This window comes from Apteryx mantelli, chromosome 5, assembly GCF_036417845.1.
Source record: "Apteryx mantelli isolate bAptMan1 chromosome 5, bAptMan1.hap1, whole genome shotgun sequence".
Classification (NCBI taxonomy): domain Eukaryota; kingdom Metazoa; phylum Chordata; class Aves; order Apterygiformes; family Apterygidae; genus Apteryx; species Apteryx mantelli.
In genome coordinates, this window is record NC_089982.1 from 58,848,289 (window position 1) to 58,865,087 (window position 16,799).

A 16,799-nucleotide genomic window follows, 5' to 3' on the forward strand; every position below is an offset into this window, starting at 1 on the left:
GGGAATTTGATTTAGGGCCTGAAAAAATAAACTCAGAGAGAGAACTGACAAACAGCCAGTGCTTCAGCTATTATATTAAACCCCACTATTCTGGCTGCACTATTGCTTGAAATGCTTGTTTTCTCCCAGTTCTTAGGGGTGAATTGAACATTCAGTGAAGTCAGAGATTCTCTGGAGAAGACAAAGAGGGTGGGATCCATATGACCTTAAAACAGCCAATAAAAGTTAGGCACCTAGGGAGGCAGTAGTTATTTGGCTTTTTGTCCAAGCAGTGGAGGCAGATTAACATCCTAAAAGAGATTTGTAGGCTGTAAAGAACTGATCTTAAGTTGTCTTTGTGTATCTCCTTGGCTATTGGAAGGAGTCTGTATGGCTAGTTTTGACTAAATAAGTAATTTTTAGAGTGGTGAGACTAGGTGAGAGGAGCCTTAGTGCAGGTGATTTTCCTTTTCTGGTTTGAAGTCAGATGTAGATTTTTGAATAATCTCTGAAATTTTGCTAGGAGGAATGTTTTGGAGTAACATATGCCACACAGCAGAGGGAAGTAGTTAGATTCCCTGATTTGAATCCACAGCAGAGATGGTTGAGACCACCTGGTGATTGTTGGAGCACTCCATTACCTGTCCTGTCACTCTTCTAAGCCTCCTCAGTCACTGACTTCCTCTGCGTTACACTCAGGTGTAGTCAGTGGCTGGACATTAATCTGCTTTCCATGACCCCACAGTTCTGAAGAAGTTAGGAATGGCAGGAAGCTACTCATACTTTTTCTTTGCATAAGTTTAGCTTATACAGCTGGGTAGTCAAGCGGAAGGGAGATTTTAAAGACAGTGCCCTAATAAGACTTTTCTTTCCAGATACAGTGAGGCTGGAGGTCAGATGCTGCCAGAAGTGGCTATATACAACATCAGCTATGTACTAGGGGAGCTTCAATAGTGGGGTCTTCTCCACAGGCAGATTTCTTCAGGCAGAGTCACTAACCAGCAGAAATTGTGCTTGACACTAATCTGTGATATCCTCAGTGGAACTTGAAATAAGATGTAGCCATTTCAGATGCAAGGCTGTGATTGAATTTAATTTTAACAGGAGTTTGGGCTGTGTAGAGATTGCCTGATAGGCCTAAGTTATGTCTTTTGTATTAAGTGTTGAAATGTTTCCTGGGGTCTGCTTATTTTTGGGTTACTGTGAATCTTTTATTGACCTCTGGTTTCTTGCAAATATTTTTAAAAAAACATGATGGTTTAGGTATAATCATTATTTTCTGTAAAGAAATATGTCCCCAGTCTCCAAAATATATCCTTCCTATACATGCTCTTTTTTTATATCAGTATATTTTTAATGATAAATTTTCAGATAGAGAATTTTTAAAATAATTTAAAGGTAAACTTTACATGCCTAATAAAAGGGCTGATACTGAAAGAACTCATGTCTAGACTTCACATTCAAATGTGAAATGAATCTGTGTATGACACTTGATGTATAACCTTAGCTGCTATTTGTGCTCATCTGAGGGTGTTTTTTTGTGGTTACTTGCATCTTTAGAAGACACCCTTCATGTTTTAGTGTAAGTCTTGCCCTTGATTTCAGTATGTTTGGACTGGAGTAGGGTGTGAAAAGTAGTTTCCTATTTAAGCAAACTGATGCTATGTTGTTGTAGATGCATATCCAAAGAGTGAAATGATTTACACATGGACAAAAGGACCTGAGAAGTCAGTAGAAGTTCCTGAAGAGTCTTCCAGTTTAGTTCAGTATGATCTGCTTGGGCATACTGTATCCTCTGAAACCATTAAATCTATTACAGGTAGGAATCTCATCAGTAAAAATCAACTTGAGGTAAAACTAAGCCTGTAATGTTGCCCTAGGCTTTTTTCTTTTTTTTCTGTAATGTATTCTAGTGAATCTCACAGGGTATGTATTAAGGACTGGGAACATAAATTATAATCAGGTTTCTGTCCTTCAGATTTGCATTTGCAGGTTCACTGCAGCAGATTGCAAAGGCCTTTCAGAAAGCTAGAATCAGATCACTACTCCAAGGGACAAAATGAGTATTTCTAATCACTGCTTAAAATGCAGTTTGAAGAGTCAAGAGGATGCTTGGGTGAGGAAGTCATTTCTCAGCACTGTATCCGCATTATGTGCAAAAGACTTGCTTTGTTTGGTGGTACAAACAGCTCAGGATAGAAATACAGCATGCAGAATAGGTTATTAAAACCATAAAAAGCTCTCTAGTTAGATAAGGATAGGCACAAATGCATTAGTCACAATAGATACTTCTGCTGATTTTTGTGCTGTAAGAAATAAGGCAAATGGCAACAACAGGCAGCCTGAATGAGTAAAATCTCACTGATGAGCAGTTTGGTGATAAACAATTGTGTTCCCAAAATATTTTTCAAATTTGGAATCATTTTCTCAACATCAGCAAGTCTGGGTGTTGTGAGATTGTCAAAATTAAACAGATAAAGCAAATGTATTTGACATCGCTCTATGGATATTTTTCTCAAAGATAAAACAGTGTTTTGCAATACCCTGGAAACTGACCTGTCAGCATATCAATTCTTATGAGTTAGCAAGACAGTTTCCTTACTACACCCCAAATGCCCTTTCTGTAGTGCTTTTGTTTGGACAGTTTATTCAATATATAGTAAAATTGCAAATTTTTCTTTAGTATGAATGATAAAGTTAATATAAATGTGCAGCATTTTTAATTATTGTTAGTGATTTTTGCATTTATTTATATTTCATTATCATAGTGGTACTGATGTATAACCTTAGTAGAAAGCTTAGATGCTTCCATCTCATTTAACGTGCATCATTGTTATAACTGTTTTAGTTGGCACATAGGTACCACAACCTTCTGGATATTATGGTAGGTAGGTAGCTTGTGTCTTGGGACTCTTTTCTTCATCAGATGGCAGAAGAATTTTAAAATCATGCTTACACTATAAAAAGTGATCCAGTATTAGTCATGTAGTATTTTCAATAACAACTTCAGAATGGCACTATAAGGACCTACTACTTTGTGGATTTTTTATTTACAAATTTTCTTATCTCCAAAAGAATGTATCTTCCTGTACACATGTTAAGTGCTGTGGTAGCATCTTCTTAAACAATCCTAGCTGATTGTCTGAAACATAGTTATTCTGCTACACAAAAATTGTATGCAGGGACAGAAAAAATATTTTCAAAATATTTTCCTTTTTTTCTTTTTTTAGGTGAATATGTTGTTATGACAGTTTACTTCCACCTCAGACGAAAAATGGGTTATTTTATGATTCAAACATATATCCCATGCATTATGACCGTGATCCTTTCTCAAGTTTCATTTTGGATAAATAAGGAATCTGTTCCGGCTAGAACTGTGTTTGGTAATTATTGCATTTTACTTTTTCCTTTTATCGTACTTCATCTTTTAATGATTTTCAGTAGAATAGTCCTTTTTAGTGCACAAGGTATATACTCCTCTGTAATGGTGCAGAAGTAAGGGAATAAGGTAAATTCAGAGGAACTTGTGCTATCAGTGTAGTTATATATGTGAAGAATATATTACTTGAAGCCTTGGAATGTGAAGAGAAACTTGGAATATTTAACCTGAAGGGTAGCATGGTAGCCTTTGGTAAACAGGTGTACATCTTTTGGGATTAGAGGCTTGGAGAAGCAAATCAAAAAAGCCTGGCCCTGTGCAGTCCAGTCAAGTCCTTTGTCTGCATCCAGGGTAGTTTTATCTTCCAGTGAACAGCATTGTGATTACTTGAAGCATACCTTCTAAAATCCCATTAAAATAATTTGATTGGGAATGTGTGAGATATGTACAGATATCTCATTAGATAAGTATCATCAGTGGAAGTTTCCTACCAGTAAGGCTTAGATCCTGTTATTGTAATTTCATGTTTAGTGATCTTCTCTCCTTCCTCCCATTGCCATTATGAAAATGAATTGAAAAGCAATTAGGGAAGTAATCGCAAGATATTAAAATTGAACTCATCAAAGTACAGTTGGAAATGAGATGCTGCAGTGAACAATGAAAACAAAAAATAAAAAAACTGCGATGGAAGACAAAAAATAAGAAATTAAATGAAAATATGGTTCCTAACAAAGGAGTAGAATAAAAACATGGTTAAAATCAGTCTTTATGAAGCAGATGTCTTGACTTTACAAGGTCCTGTATTCTAAAATAAGACTAATCAAGAGGAGATCCTTCTACTAAAAGTCTTGCTATAGATACATGTTGGCAAGAATTACAGAAATTAATGTTTCTGCATGACAGCCCATACAAACATGTAAATAAACTCTAAACGCTGTCTGGCATCACAAATTAGACAGGGTTAATAATCAGTTGCAGGAACTCCCCCTACATCTAATAAGAACTTCATTTGCTCTCAACTCAAGCATTACATTAGGCAAACAAATATATCACTTAACACACTTTGGCAGTAATGTTGAATACTCCCTTCTGAAAAGTCCTATTAATGCCATGAACTAGAAAGGTAGAATCTGCAGTTACAGACAAAATTTGGTAGTTGAAATGTACAATTCATAGAGCAATAGACATAATAAGGCTCATAATATGAAACTGGAAACAAGTAATAATAAAGTTTAGACATCCACTAAGTTACAGATAAGTGTCTAAAATGCCTTTGAAAACAAATGGCTTAAAGTATGGCTCGAAGTGTCTTTTTGGTTTTCTGACAAATGCCAAAAAGTACTCTGTTTTCTAAAGGTATTCTTAAAGGAAGACAGAAGTACTGCAGGCAAGAGATAAGAATGAAGCCAGAGTATCTGCTGTGGTACTGGGTGTCTAAAGGAACTGCCAGAAGAGGCTAACCAAAAGATCTTTCCATTGGACACTGCACAAATAGGGAGAACTTGGCAAACTTAACAGTGGAAGGATACTCAAGGAACGATCTAGGGAGTTCATGCCTTTCAAGATATCTGTTGCTATGGGAAGGATTTGGCACATAATGCTTGGTGGGTGCTCTTCATCTGGAACAAAGATATAATTATTAGGTTTTGCAATATATGCTGAAGGTTTACCAGGTGAACAATGTATGGCTGGGAGAGAAGATCCAGAGAATGTTTTTGTACATATTTTTTATGAATATTATTTTTTAAGTATCTGTAATATGCTCCTTGAATAGGAGACAGGGATGCCCAGTCTCTGGTTTACAAGCCAGATATATGGCACCTAAACAGTTTATTTCACTGGTGAACTGCTCTTTCTAAGCCTTCCTCATATGGGAGCAGCTTGTTAGGAGCCCTCTTTCAGCACGCTTTTTTTCCCCAAAGATATCGTGACCCCTTGCTTTTGTATGTCCACTTTAGGAATCAAAATGTAGATGCTCTGATGTGCGAGGAGCGCTTATCTGGGCATGGGATTGGACATGCAAGCAAGTTCTTATCATGCGCCTATGTACTCAGTCGTCTGACTGGGCAAAGCATCAACGTATGACATGGGCCACTTCCAGTTTGATCACACAGGCACTGAATGTCCTGGTAGATAGGCAAGGAGCTGTAGCATATGTCCTTCAGGTTCTTCTGTGAGAGGCTATGAGACCTCCACAACCGAAAAAAGCTGAGTTACCACTGTTGCAAGTGAATCAGAGCAGGCATGGCTGAGTTGGGAGAGCTGCCAGGACCCTCAGTTCATCTGTACAAGCCAGAATCAGGAGCACAGGAGCAAAGATGATACCTGTAAGACCCTTATTCAGTAAGTATGCTATGTTCCCTCCATCACCATTTAGACACAATAAGCTGTTTTCTCTGCTCTCCCTCTCAGATTTATAAGCTCTCTGAGGTAAAGTTTTTGTGTAAGCTCCAAGTTCAAAGTTTTCATTAAAACGTGGTATTCTTCAGTGCCTGCTGGCTGCTGCCCCCTTTTCTGAAAAATAAAATCACTTATGACACTGTCATCATAGACGCATAATATCCCTGTAAGTTTGATCTTTCATGAGTACTAGTTATTTCAGGAAGAAAAAGTTAACTCCTTCTATTGTGGGTCCAATTTATTAACAAACATTGTTTTTATGAACCAGAGAAACCTGTGGGAACATTGCTGCTATATAAGCTTATATTCTAAATTCACTAGATCTTTTTATGCAGACAGAGTTACACAAGGAGTAGTGAATTGCACTTTTATAAAGATTTTATGCTCTGGTGCCAGAATGCTTAAGTGTAATAGTAAAACAATCTTTATAAGATACATCAGGTCATGATTTCTGCAGTCAGAGCTCTAGGCACCTGAATCTGATGATTGTGGGGGACTGGTGTTTCTCAGATGAAAGGCAAAAGTAATTTTCTCTTTCATACAGGTTTTTTTAAATTAATTTTTATAGTAAAATACTTTTAATGTATTTTTATATGGCTATGTGCATATCTGATCAAAAACTTGCAAGTATTTAGCTTTGGATAATTATAGTTCATGTGCATATATAATATTTTTAGCTGAACTTAATTATCTACCCTGCAAATTGCTATGCACATATCCAAGGGCGATTGCAGTGGCAACTGCAAGTCTTCTAAAAGAATAATTTATTTGGGGGAAAGCTGGTAATGACTGTGTCAGTAAACCATATAATACTGTAGGGGCCTGCCCCCTCCTGCTTTTATTTGAGGAATGGTGGTCTTTCAAGCCACTTTACCCTATTCTTACTCTTATTAACCACATGTCCTTTTTTTATTATTATTATTAAAACAGCTTAGTCAAACCATTTGCTTGAGGCAGACAAAGGAATCAAACAGGATGGGGCTAAGCAAAGATGGGTCTCTCCCAGAAAAAATAAACTTTCCATTGAATTTTTCTCAGAACTAAACATTTTGCTATTAGTGTGTTTTCTCACACCTTCCCACTGAAGAAGATACAAGCTCACAAAACCTGTGTTTTCATCATGATGAGTTTGCTCTGAGATTGTGTGTTTGTGTGTGTGTGTTTGTGTGTGTGTGTGCGCGTGTGCTTTTGTAAACAGGGCTATTACAGATTTTTTTCAGAGAAGAGCCTAAAAGATGGCTTCATTGTGTCCTGTTCTCTGCATGACAGTGTCTGGGTGAAGCTTTTTTGTATGAGATTATCTGGATGGGATACCCCATTCTGTGGAATAGGGAGAGTGAAGATTCTGTTAGAAAACATGTTCTTAAATATTTTTTGCATATACTTCTCAGTATATGCATTCCCTCTTGAATTAAAATGGTTACAGTTTTCATAAAATAGTAAAGATATCTCCATTTGCAGTCAGTTTGCCTTCAGGTTATCGTGATAGGACTTAAACAGTATTCACTATATACTAGTTGTTTTATATTTGAAAGATGTGTGATTCTTGATGTTTTAACTACTCTTGGAGTATTTTGAATGAAAAAAAGGAAAACTCACACCTTGGCTTTATATAGCATGTGTTTGCATTTGAAGTATTACTGTGAAGTGGCCATATTTTGAGCTCAGTGTTCGTGCATGTACACTTTAATTAAAGCTGTTCCTTCAGAAGATGAAATGTTAATTGAATTTCATCGCTCCACTAGTAGCAGAAGGGTTTAAAAGATAAGGTGATGGTTTGCTAATTAACAGAGTTGTCAACATAATATTCTAGTTTTTCTTAGCGTGAAAATAATTTGCCATGATTTAATGCCACCTGGGTTATGAGTGGGATCAGAGAAACACACACAGAGTAATACGTAATGCTCTAAAACTATTAGAGGGAAAATCATGTTTTTGTTTTAGTCTGAAGAGCACAGTACTCAGTACCTAGTTTGAGGTGTTTAATAGCGAATATTTAGAAAATAATAATTTATTATAAGAAATCATATCTAACTTGACGTGAAGAAAATATGAAGTGAAGGCTTCTGCATTTACTTGACATGAGCTGTAGATGATCTGCAAAGGTCGTGGCTTTCTATGCATCCTTTAAAAGCTGGTAGCTGTTCTATGTACATCACCACTCGTGGATACACGGTGGTTGTCATGGCTTAAATCTGGCGTGCTATTCACAAGCAGCAGAGAAAGATTTACTGTTTTCTTCTTTATCCAGTGAAGAAATGAGCTGTCAGATATGACTCTTTTCTGTGTTACACAGCAGTTCACTTTTTTTTTTTTTTCAAATGGAGGATGGATGTTTGAGTGGAGGGTCTTTGAGGATCTTAAAACTGTCATATTAAGCAAACAGAGGGAGCAATGTCTGAGAGCAAGACCTGTACCTTGGTCAGTGGAATTACATCATGCAGTATTTTTCAGTCTGGGTACAGTATAGCTGAGTTATTTTATAATGTTATTGCCTATGTTGATTTAAAAGTGAAAAACCCTAGTATATATTTTTTTAATTGAACACTGAGATTTTTTTCTATTCACCTTTGAAATGACGTGAGTAGTACACTCATTTAACTGACTTTTATAGTAATATTTTGCAATGCAACTGTACTTTTTTGTTATTGCTAGTAGGTTTTGCAATCACAGATGCAAAGTTCCCAAGTGATTTAAAATTCTTTGTTTGAGGCTGCTTGCTTATTTTTATTCTCACTCTGATCTACTTGGTTTCAGCAATGCTTTTGTTTTGTTTCTTTGAAGGAATAACCACAGTGTTGACAATGACTACACTGAGCATCAGTGCAAGACATTCGTTACCAAAAGTATCTTATGCTACTGCCATGGACTGGTTCATAGCGGTTTGCTTTGCCTTTGTGTTCTCTGCTCTTATTGAGTTTGCTGCTGTCAACTATTTTACTAATATTCAAATGGAAAAAGCCAAAAAGAAGACAGTAAAATCCCTCCTTGAATTTCCGGCTGCTCCAATACAGAGAAAAAAAAGTACAGAAGAGACACTCATGGTATGTTTTCAGCTTATACAAATCTTTTCCTTCTTTTTGGCAATGTTTCTCAGTAAAACCAAGACTTGAACTTCCTCCCAGGCTTCCTCTGATCTCCATATCCTCCCCTCATTCTGGCACTCTGTCCCACACTAGTAGTTCAGACGGTGAACAAAATTCTTGACCTTAGTTTCACCTGATCTTCTCCATCCTGGCCCAATGCAACGGACTTTGATCTCCTGCTCTGCAGTGTAAAATAAAACAGTAGATCTTAATTCAGGTTCCCTCAGCCACATGGGAGGTGAGCAGTTCTCTCTGCAGGGCAATTAAAAAAAAAAAAAAAAAAGCATGCATCATTCTTCAGAATCTGGATCCAGTGTGTTGTATAAGTAAGTCTTTAGGGGCCAGGTTTCTCCCCTGAGCACAATGTAAGTCGGCATAACAAAAGATTAATGCTACCCCATTTTCATTGATAAAATCCTGTAAAACCTTATTTAATTCTTGGAATATTGGCTGATTGGATTAGCTCAGAGGAGAGGAGGAGGTTGCATCCATCAGTACGTTCAGTCTCTTTGCTCTTCTATATTTAGTTGAGTTTTGGTGAAGGCCAGTTAGGATGGGTATCTTTAGGGAACTGTTCCTTTCCCTTTGCATATTGATTTGAGTTGGACTGCTTATACAGACCACAATACTACTGGTTATAAGGATGGCATTATAACCTACATTGTTAATATCTTATAATGAATTAAAATATGCTAAAGCATTACAGTTGTACCATGGAGCCTCTCCCTAGCTATCACGGTTCTCCTTTCATTGCATGTATCACCTACCTGGAGTTTTATTTCTTAATCAGTTACATTTTGGGGAAATTTTGAAGAATGCTAGATGAAATGTTTGTGTCTGCCATAAATAATCATTTTCAAGTAACTTACTTCTTTTTGCGCAGGAGCTCACCTCAACCCCTGAAAAAGGTTTGTTTAGTGGAATGCTTTTCAGCTATAATAGTCCGTTGGGTTAAATGTGACTCTGTGGTAGCTATCTTAGTGTGTGGGCCAGTTAATAAGGACATGACCTCATTTCTAGTTGAATTCACCAGTGATTTTCCTTTCCTCCCTTGTCTTATTCCCATATCCTTACTAGCTGCTGCGTTCCTCCTCCTATTCATCAGACGCCTAGCTAACAAAGCCATTACAACACTTGTACTAGGTTGGCTGTATGGTAGGCCAGTAATTCCCATTTGTGGCTGACTGTCTTGGCAACACCAGTCAAGAAGTAAAAGGTTGACAGCAACATTGTAATTTACCCTTTCTGTCAGGCTGACTATCTAATTTTCTTTGACTGAACCATGATTTAAGAACCACAGTTTTAGACTAACTCTTGATAATTTTGTCTTCTGTCTCTTTTCACATCTCCTTCCCTATTCATCTGCTCTTTTGTCTTCCCACCCCTTCCATTTGCTATCACTCCTCAGCTGCTGTCCACCCACTTCCATTTTTCTTCCTCTTCTTTACTCTCCTATCATATATCATTACCGTTTTCAGTCTCCTGGCGGTGTTGTTCTGTTAGCTCTCAATTCTACTTAAAAGGTAGATGTGTTCCTGAAGCACGTTACACATGTCCTCAAGCACATTACACATGTCACTTTATTTTCTGCTAGTAAGAGACTGGAGCAAGAAAAAGTATGCTTATAGTAGCATGCCATTCTATTTGTACATAGAGATATTAGTGTTGTTGGTTTATGCTGATCTTCTTGATTGTACAGCATAAGCATGCAGTTTAATACAGCATCTCAGGCATTCCTGGTGAGAGTTAATAAACATTGCTTTTAGAGGTAGTCAGGTTTTACTTGGGTTCATAGGAAAATAAATTACAACCTAATAACAATTTCATCCTAGATTTATTTATGAGACCTTATTATAACATGAAAAAAATAGTAGTTTTATCAGGTAGTAATGATGAAGACTTAACAAAACTGTTTTGATCGATGGTCAGAATTGCTATAAGTTAGTCTTGTGTTCTGCTTAGCCATTTACTGAAAAGTCTTGGAGAAAAATTTATTAAAAAAAGCCCCTCACCTAACTTTATTTAAAGCTAAGTAAACTGAGATGTGAACAGTTCTGTTCTACTGCTAAATTAATATCCATGTGATACCTGTGGTAGCGTGCCTACAGGATTTTGAGACCTTGAAAGCGCTCAAGGAAACACTCTACTCTTCTGAAGATCTGCATGTTAGTATTATGAGTATGTAAGCCAGTGATAATGTTGATATTATCTTAAACTGCTATTTTTATGGCTTTTCCTCCAATCATACTGTGCTAAGACTTGAGTTTTTTCTCTTCTGGGACAGATGTATAGGGTGAGCCTGCTGATACTGTTATAGAGATCTAGCTATCCTGCAAATGCTGGTTTATCCCATTAATGACTGGAGGGTGACTTCTGTCCTTGTGTCCTGCTGCACAGCACAGGTCAATAGAAACTCATATGGCTGTTAGACTTTGCCTTCCAAGCTGCAAATGTATTACAAATCTTTCTCCCTAAAATTTTGGTGCTTCCAGTTCTAAAAGGCTAATCTAGAGTAGTGTTGTGCCTTGGTATGAATGATTTTTTTGAATGTATACTGTGTAGTCAGTGCTGATGTAACACAGTCTCAACTTCACTGTGAGTTTTTGGTCCACAAAGAATATAGGACAATACCCTGACTTTAGTATACAGTCTATAAGTGTTATTTCTTAACATAAATACTATTCATTTTGTTAAACAATAGGCTTTGATTTCTTATCTCACTTAGCGTATAGAAGTCTGTCCTAGATTGCCACCATTGTGCTAGAAATTCTAGCGTTAGCAATACAATCATCAGAGCTCAAAGAAAAGTTTTATGTTAAACTTGACACTTTGTTCAAACAGTCTTTGCCTAATTTGGTGAACTTGCCAGTCTCCCAAATTTTTCATTTAGCCCAGGAATAAATGTGAATATCCTGAGAGTTAGAGTATAGATTAGGGAAGAAGGTGCTTAAATACTTAAACCTTACAATTCTTTCTGGTGTATGTCTTAAAATTTGCAACCTGCTTGAAATCTCTTACTAATCTGGGGGATGGGGGGAAGTGGGGATTTTCCCTTATGCCTGTTGGCCCCATGCTGTTGTCTGCCTTGAAAATGCATGCAGCTGCTGTGCTGACTTTTTGTAGTTGAAGTTCCCAACGTGTAGGTCCCCTAAGAACAACAAAAATACAGAACAGTTGAGGCTGTTACAGAAAACAAGCAAGGTGCTGATATACTTTTAAATGGGGGTGGGCTGTTGATTGTACATTATTCACTGGACAATTACTTGTATGTTTGACTTTTTCAAGTAACTGCAGTGGGATCATTACAGAAAAGTTTTTGGGAGGGAGCATGTTTGACTATGAAACTGGGTTTCATGTAGAACATGGGGATTTTACTATCTGTTCATGCTAGAAATTTGGCATATTAATAGTAGAGTTCAGTAAGGTAAAGATGAATTGCACATAGATGGAAGTCCCTTTTTGATATGCATGGGTTTGATCAGTTTTTGATCATGGAATTAAAGTGGGTTTTCTATATTGAATCAATCAGTATATTACAAGGACAAATTAGAATTCTTTTTTGTGTGCTTTTGTGAGTGCGTGTCAAAAACACCTTTCCAGTTGTTTTGGATTACTTTACAAAGACAACTCATATCATTATGATCAAATGAATTGAGATGTGTTCATTTGTATTACGTATTTCTCCACCACAACCAGTAAAACTTTACTGTAGCAAAGATGGACTGTATGTTTTGCCAAGTTATTTTCTTGTGTAATTATATTTACTGCTTTGGAGCCATGCAGTGGATGTGACTTATCTAATATATCAATTACAGTAAGCATTAAATATATTTTGGAGGCTAATTAAGTAATCTGATCTGTGTTAATTCAAACAAAAAGTCCTGCTATGAAGATACCTTACTAAGTTAAGGGGGCAAGAGGGAGTGAACTGCCTTGTTAGTGCCTGCAGATGCAGTGTGTGCTCCTCTATCACTTGATACGGTTTTAGCCATGCTGTTGTACCGCTCTGTTCTCCCCATTTCAACTCTTCCTTCTTGTTGCATATAACTTTCTGATACAAACTGATGTATTTCTATAATGAGGAGTGCAATTCTGCAACTGACACTATATGGATAGGGCCCATGGTTATTTGAGATCTGCCCAGAGTTCACAAGGTATTTGGACAGCCTCACTCATTCCTTCTGTCAGCCACAGCAGGGCGGTACTAGAGTCTAAGTTTGCTGAAGCCATTAGGAGCCTTCACTTCTCCTTGAACCAAGTTCTTGAATTTCCAGGACATTTCAGTGGTTCTAGTGAAGGCAATGCAGAGCAGTCCATTGAAATCAAGGAGTCCAATGACCCCCAATTCCTGCAATCATCTGAAAGGGAGATTTCTGGCATTAGTTGTATTACAGTATAATCATTCTTTCTTGTCCCTGAGATTGGATTCGTATCTGCTATTTAACTTTACTATACATACCCAAACACTTAGATTATTAAGACTAAAGTAATTTTGCAGATGTCCAGTGAGTGACACCTTACACATGTATTTAACTATAACTTCTTTATCTTGGGCTTCTGGGCAATAAGAATTTCACAAACTCTGAAGAAAAAATATTGTGGCACCCTACCATGCAAGAATCTACACTTTTCCCAGAAGTCTGTCTAAACACATTCCTAAGATCTGTAGATCAGAAGTCTATCAAACTCTCTCCAAATCTTTTAAAAGAAGACAGATGGCTCACACCATGGTCTCCTGTGATTTCCATGTTTTGGGAGCAAGTTAAAATGCTTTTAGGTTAGAAAGAATGAACCTGTCCCTAAGTGTTGTGCGCTCCTTTCTTTAGTAAAAGCAGCAATGTTTTTTCCAAGTAAGTGTGAGGTGGAAATGAGTGATTTATAGTTTGTTATTGGACCCCTGAGTCTATTTATGTGCTTCTGCACTATTTCCTTTTCACTGTATTCCTATGAAGTCTATTTTAAAAGACCTACCCAATTTTGGAGTTGAAGAATGTTACTGAAAAATACCCTTTCAAAATAGGTTCCTAAACACCATTAACATGAGCTTCAACCTCAGCTGTTTGTCTGTTTTTTACAAGAGTGCAAAACTTGAAAAATCAGGTAGGGCTCAGACAAACCTTTTGAATTGGGGAATTTTTTCAGTCAATCAAAGGTAGATTTTAACTCTCGAACTTTCTTCCTCTTTCCTTATCGTTACGAAGCCAGTCAAGTGTAGTAGAAGAACTCAAGGGTCATGCTTTTCACTGCTGCATGGAGGTGCACTCATCTCCTTACCAGGAACATCCATGTTAGTCTGATATGTGACTGGATGTGCACCTGATAGATTTATAAGCAACCTTCTGTCACGTGAACCACCTGCATATGCTTTCATATCATCAAGATGCATCTTCTGTGATAGGGAGTACTTGCCTTTCAGTCCTATGATGGGCATACCCCTATGTTACATGGTGGGGGTAGGGGAGATCCCTTGGAATCAGTCTGAAAACAATTCACTTTGTGCTCTGTCTCATGACTTCTAGAGCAAGAATTGGGCCAGACGAATTTTTCTGATGCACTGGGTGCAATCCAGAGGCCATAGACTAGATAGACAGCCCTCTTTCACATTTTTTTTTTTTAGTCCCCAAAGTTGATTAATGCTGAAAAACAGAGTAGATATACTCTTGTGTCTAAGGCCTAGACTGTAAGGGAAAGTGGAAGTTTTTACCCTCTTTGATGGAACAGAATTTCTCTTTGAGTCTGTAGATATATTTTGCAATGTAGAAAGATGCATAAAGTGTACCATCTCTAGAGTTATACTGGAAAGCAGTAGGAAATGCATACTTACCTTTTAATTTGTCTTTGATTCCTCCCTGTTACTGTTGGATTAGTTAGATAATAGCTCCCCCTCTTCCAGCAATTACAGAAGTGGAGCTAAACCCATTTCTCACGCATGTGGGGGGAGTTAACTAAAGAGCAACCAGATCTTAATGGGGCAACTTGAATCACAATGGGACATTCTGTTTTCCGACCTGCTTGTATGGATGCTTAGGCTATCTCCGTGGTGTGACTTGCATAGTCCTGGACATGAAACAGCATTTCAGTTTTTAAATGTAATAAGCATTTTTTTTCCCTGCTTTACTTCTCCACTGCTTGTGATGTTATGGACTTTAAGAGTATTTTTAGGTGGTATTTAAATCTCAGATCCTGCTAGGAACCAAATGAAGGACTCCAGGCTCAAGAAGTGTGTGGAGCTCATGCAAATGGAGGGCAGGACCATGAGAAGGAAGGCTGCTGTGCCATGCGAATAATTTCTGTGACATGTCAACAATTTCATGTCACTTTAGTTTCATTAGTCAACATTTTTGCTGTCAATAATTTGCAGTCATAATGTGCTAGCAGCATGTTTAAGTAGGAAGAAGATAGATGCAGCTCATAAATGACTGGCACGTTTTATACCAAATGCTATTTGAAAGGTAGGGGAGGATGACTACCTGGGGTAATGCTGCAGTGATTCAGTGTGAACTTTGAATGCTTGGACAACTGAGGATAGAGTAGATTCAAAATAGTTCTTAAAATGGTTTTAGTTGTGATATTCAGATACAAAGTCTTTTTTTGTTTGTTTGTTTTTGGTACGATTTTTGTATTTACTTGATTTGATAGACTTGGATAGTCCTATCCAGTAACTGGGTGTGCTCACAATGTATAAAGCTAATTATGTCTTCAAAGAATGCTGGGATTGGGACGTAAATGCAGGACACACAATTTTAAATGGTTTTCTTAATATTTCACATTAGCATGTCATTCTAAATAGCATGAATTAAAGTGTTCCATTAAAATCTCTGGTCTCTTTCCAAGAACCTGATATTGCTCTACCTTTAATATGGTTGAGTTGTGGAATAAATTTACATTGGAAATAGAAACATTTGTCTTCTGCTAAGTGAGCAGAGTAATTTTTGAAAGCATGCAACCTAGTATTAAGTTTGGAGCTAGATTCTGATCCAACTAAACTGTGATGTAAACTCCATTGAATTGCAGAATTTAGTTATAATGAAGATAGCAATGGCTGGGTGTTGGTAAAGCATAACAAAAAAGAGTGTTGGCCTTCAAAGTTGTGGATTGAGGTTTTCTATTGAAAGTGGAAATGTATCTTTTGATATGTACAAAAAGCAGGAGGTTAACTGCAACACCTGATTTATAACTGAACAAGAAATCCTTCTGGAGTGCTACCTTCTCCAAACCTCACTAGGAAATGTGGTAATTGCTCACTTTTCAATTTTCTAAAAGTATTATAATAAACTACCATAATTATAAAGAAGGGAATATGAGGATATTCTCTGCTATTATTCATCTGATGCTCAAAGACCTGACACAGTGTTTACAGTAGTTACTGGAAGATTTAATGTTAATTTAAATGGTATTAGGGTAAAACTTTTATTTTGGAAACCAAAGTATAGCTCAGTAATGTCAGTCTTCCAAGTGATTATTCTAGAAAACACTAAAGCCTATGGCTTTTAATTTAAAAATACACTTAAGTGCCTTTCCCTGTCAGTGTGCTGATGTATTGCAAAGAGATAGTCCTTATGGTTTCATCTTTGAAATAAAAAATAAATGAGTGAGTTATTTTCATGGTGACATCAGTTGCAGGCATTAGGCAAGATCTTGTATTGATCTAATTGCAGCTTCTTTCCCTTTTTCTTCTTTTTGGTATGAGTAAGCATTAAATACTTAAAAAAAAAACCAAAAAAAAAACCAAAAAAAGCCATGCTAACAGTTCAGAAACACCAAGTCAGAGTAAACCTGTATGGTGACAAGGTAGGATTTTTAGATCATTCAGCATCCCTTTTAAGGAGAAATAATGCAAATTGTTGGAGGCGTTTATGGCTAAGATAGCTTCTCCTATGGTGATTAGTATGAAATGAGGCCTTTGAACTCAACCCTTTTCATATTTTCTGCTTTAATTTTTTTCCTTAGTTGTA

The 16,799-nt window shown here is 37.0% G+C and overlaps 1 protein-coding gene across 1 annotated transcript in view; it reads left to right on the forward strand.

The window, feature by feature from the left end:
- Positions 1 to 16,799, forward strand: part of GABRA4 (gamma-aminobutyric acid type A receptor subunit alpha4) — a 41,512-nt gene that overhangs the window by 13,889 nt on the left and 10,824 nt on the right. Inside the window, exons 6-8 of the mRNA XM_067297160.1 lie at positions 1,655 to 1,798; positions 3,210 to 3,362; positions 8,543 to 8,802. Coding sequence (XP_067153261.1) covers positions 1,655 to 1,798; positions 3,210 to 3,362; positions 8,543 to 8,802 — 557 coding nt within the window. The remainder of the gene's footprint in view (positions 1 to 1,654; positions 1,799 to 3,209; positions 3,363 to 8,542; positions 8,803 to 16,799) is intronic.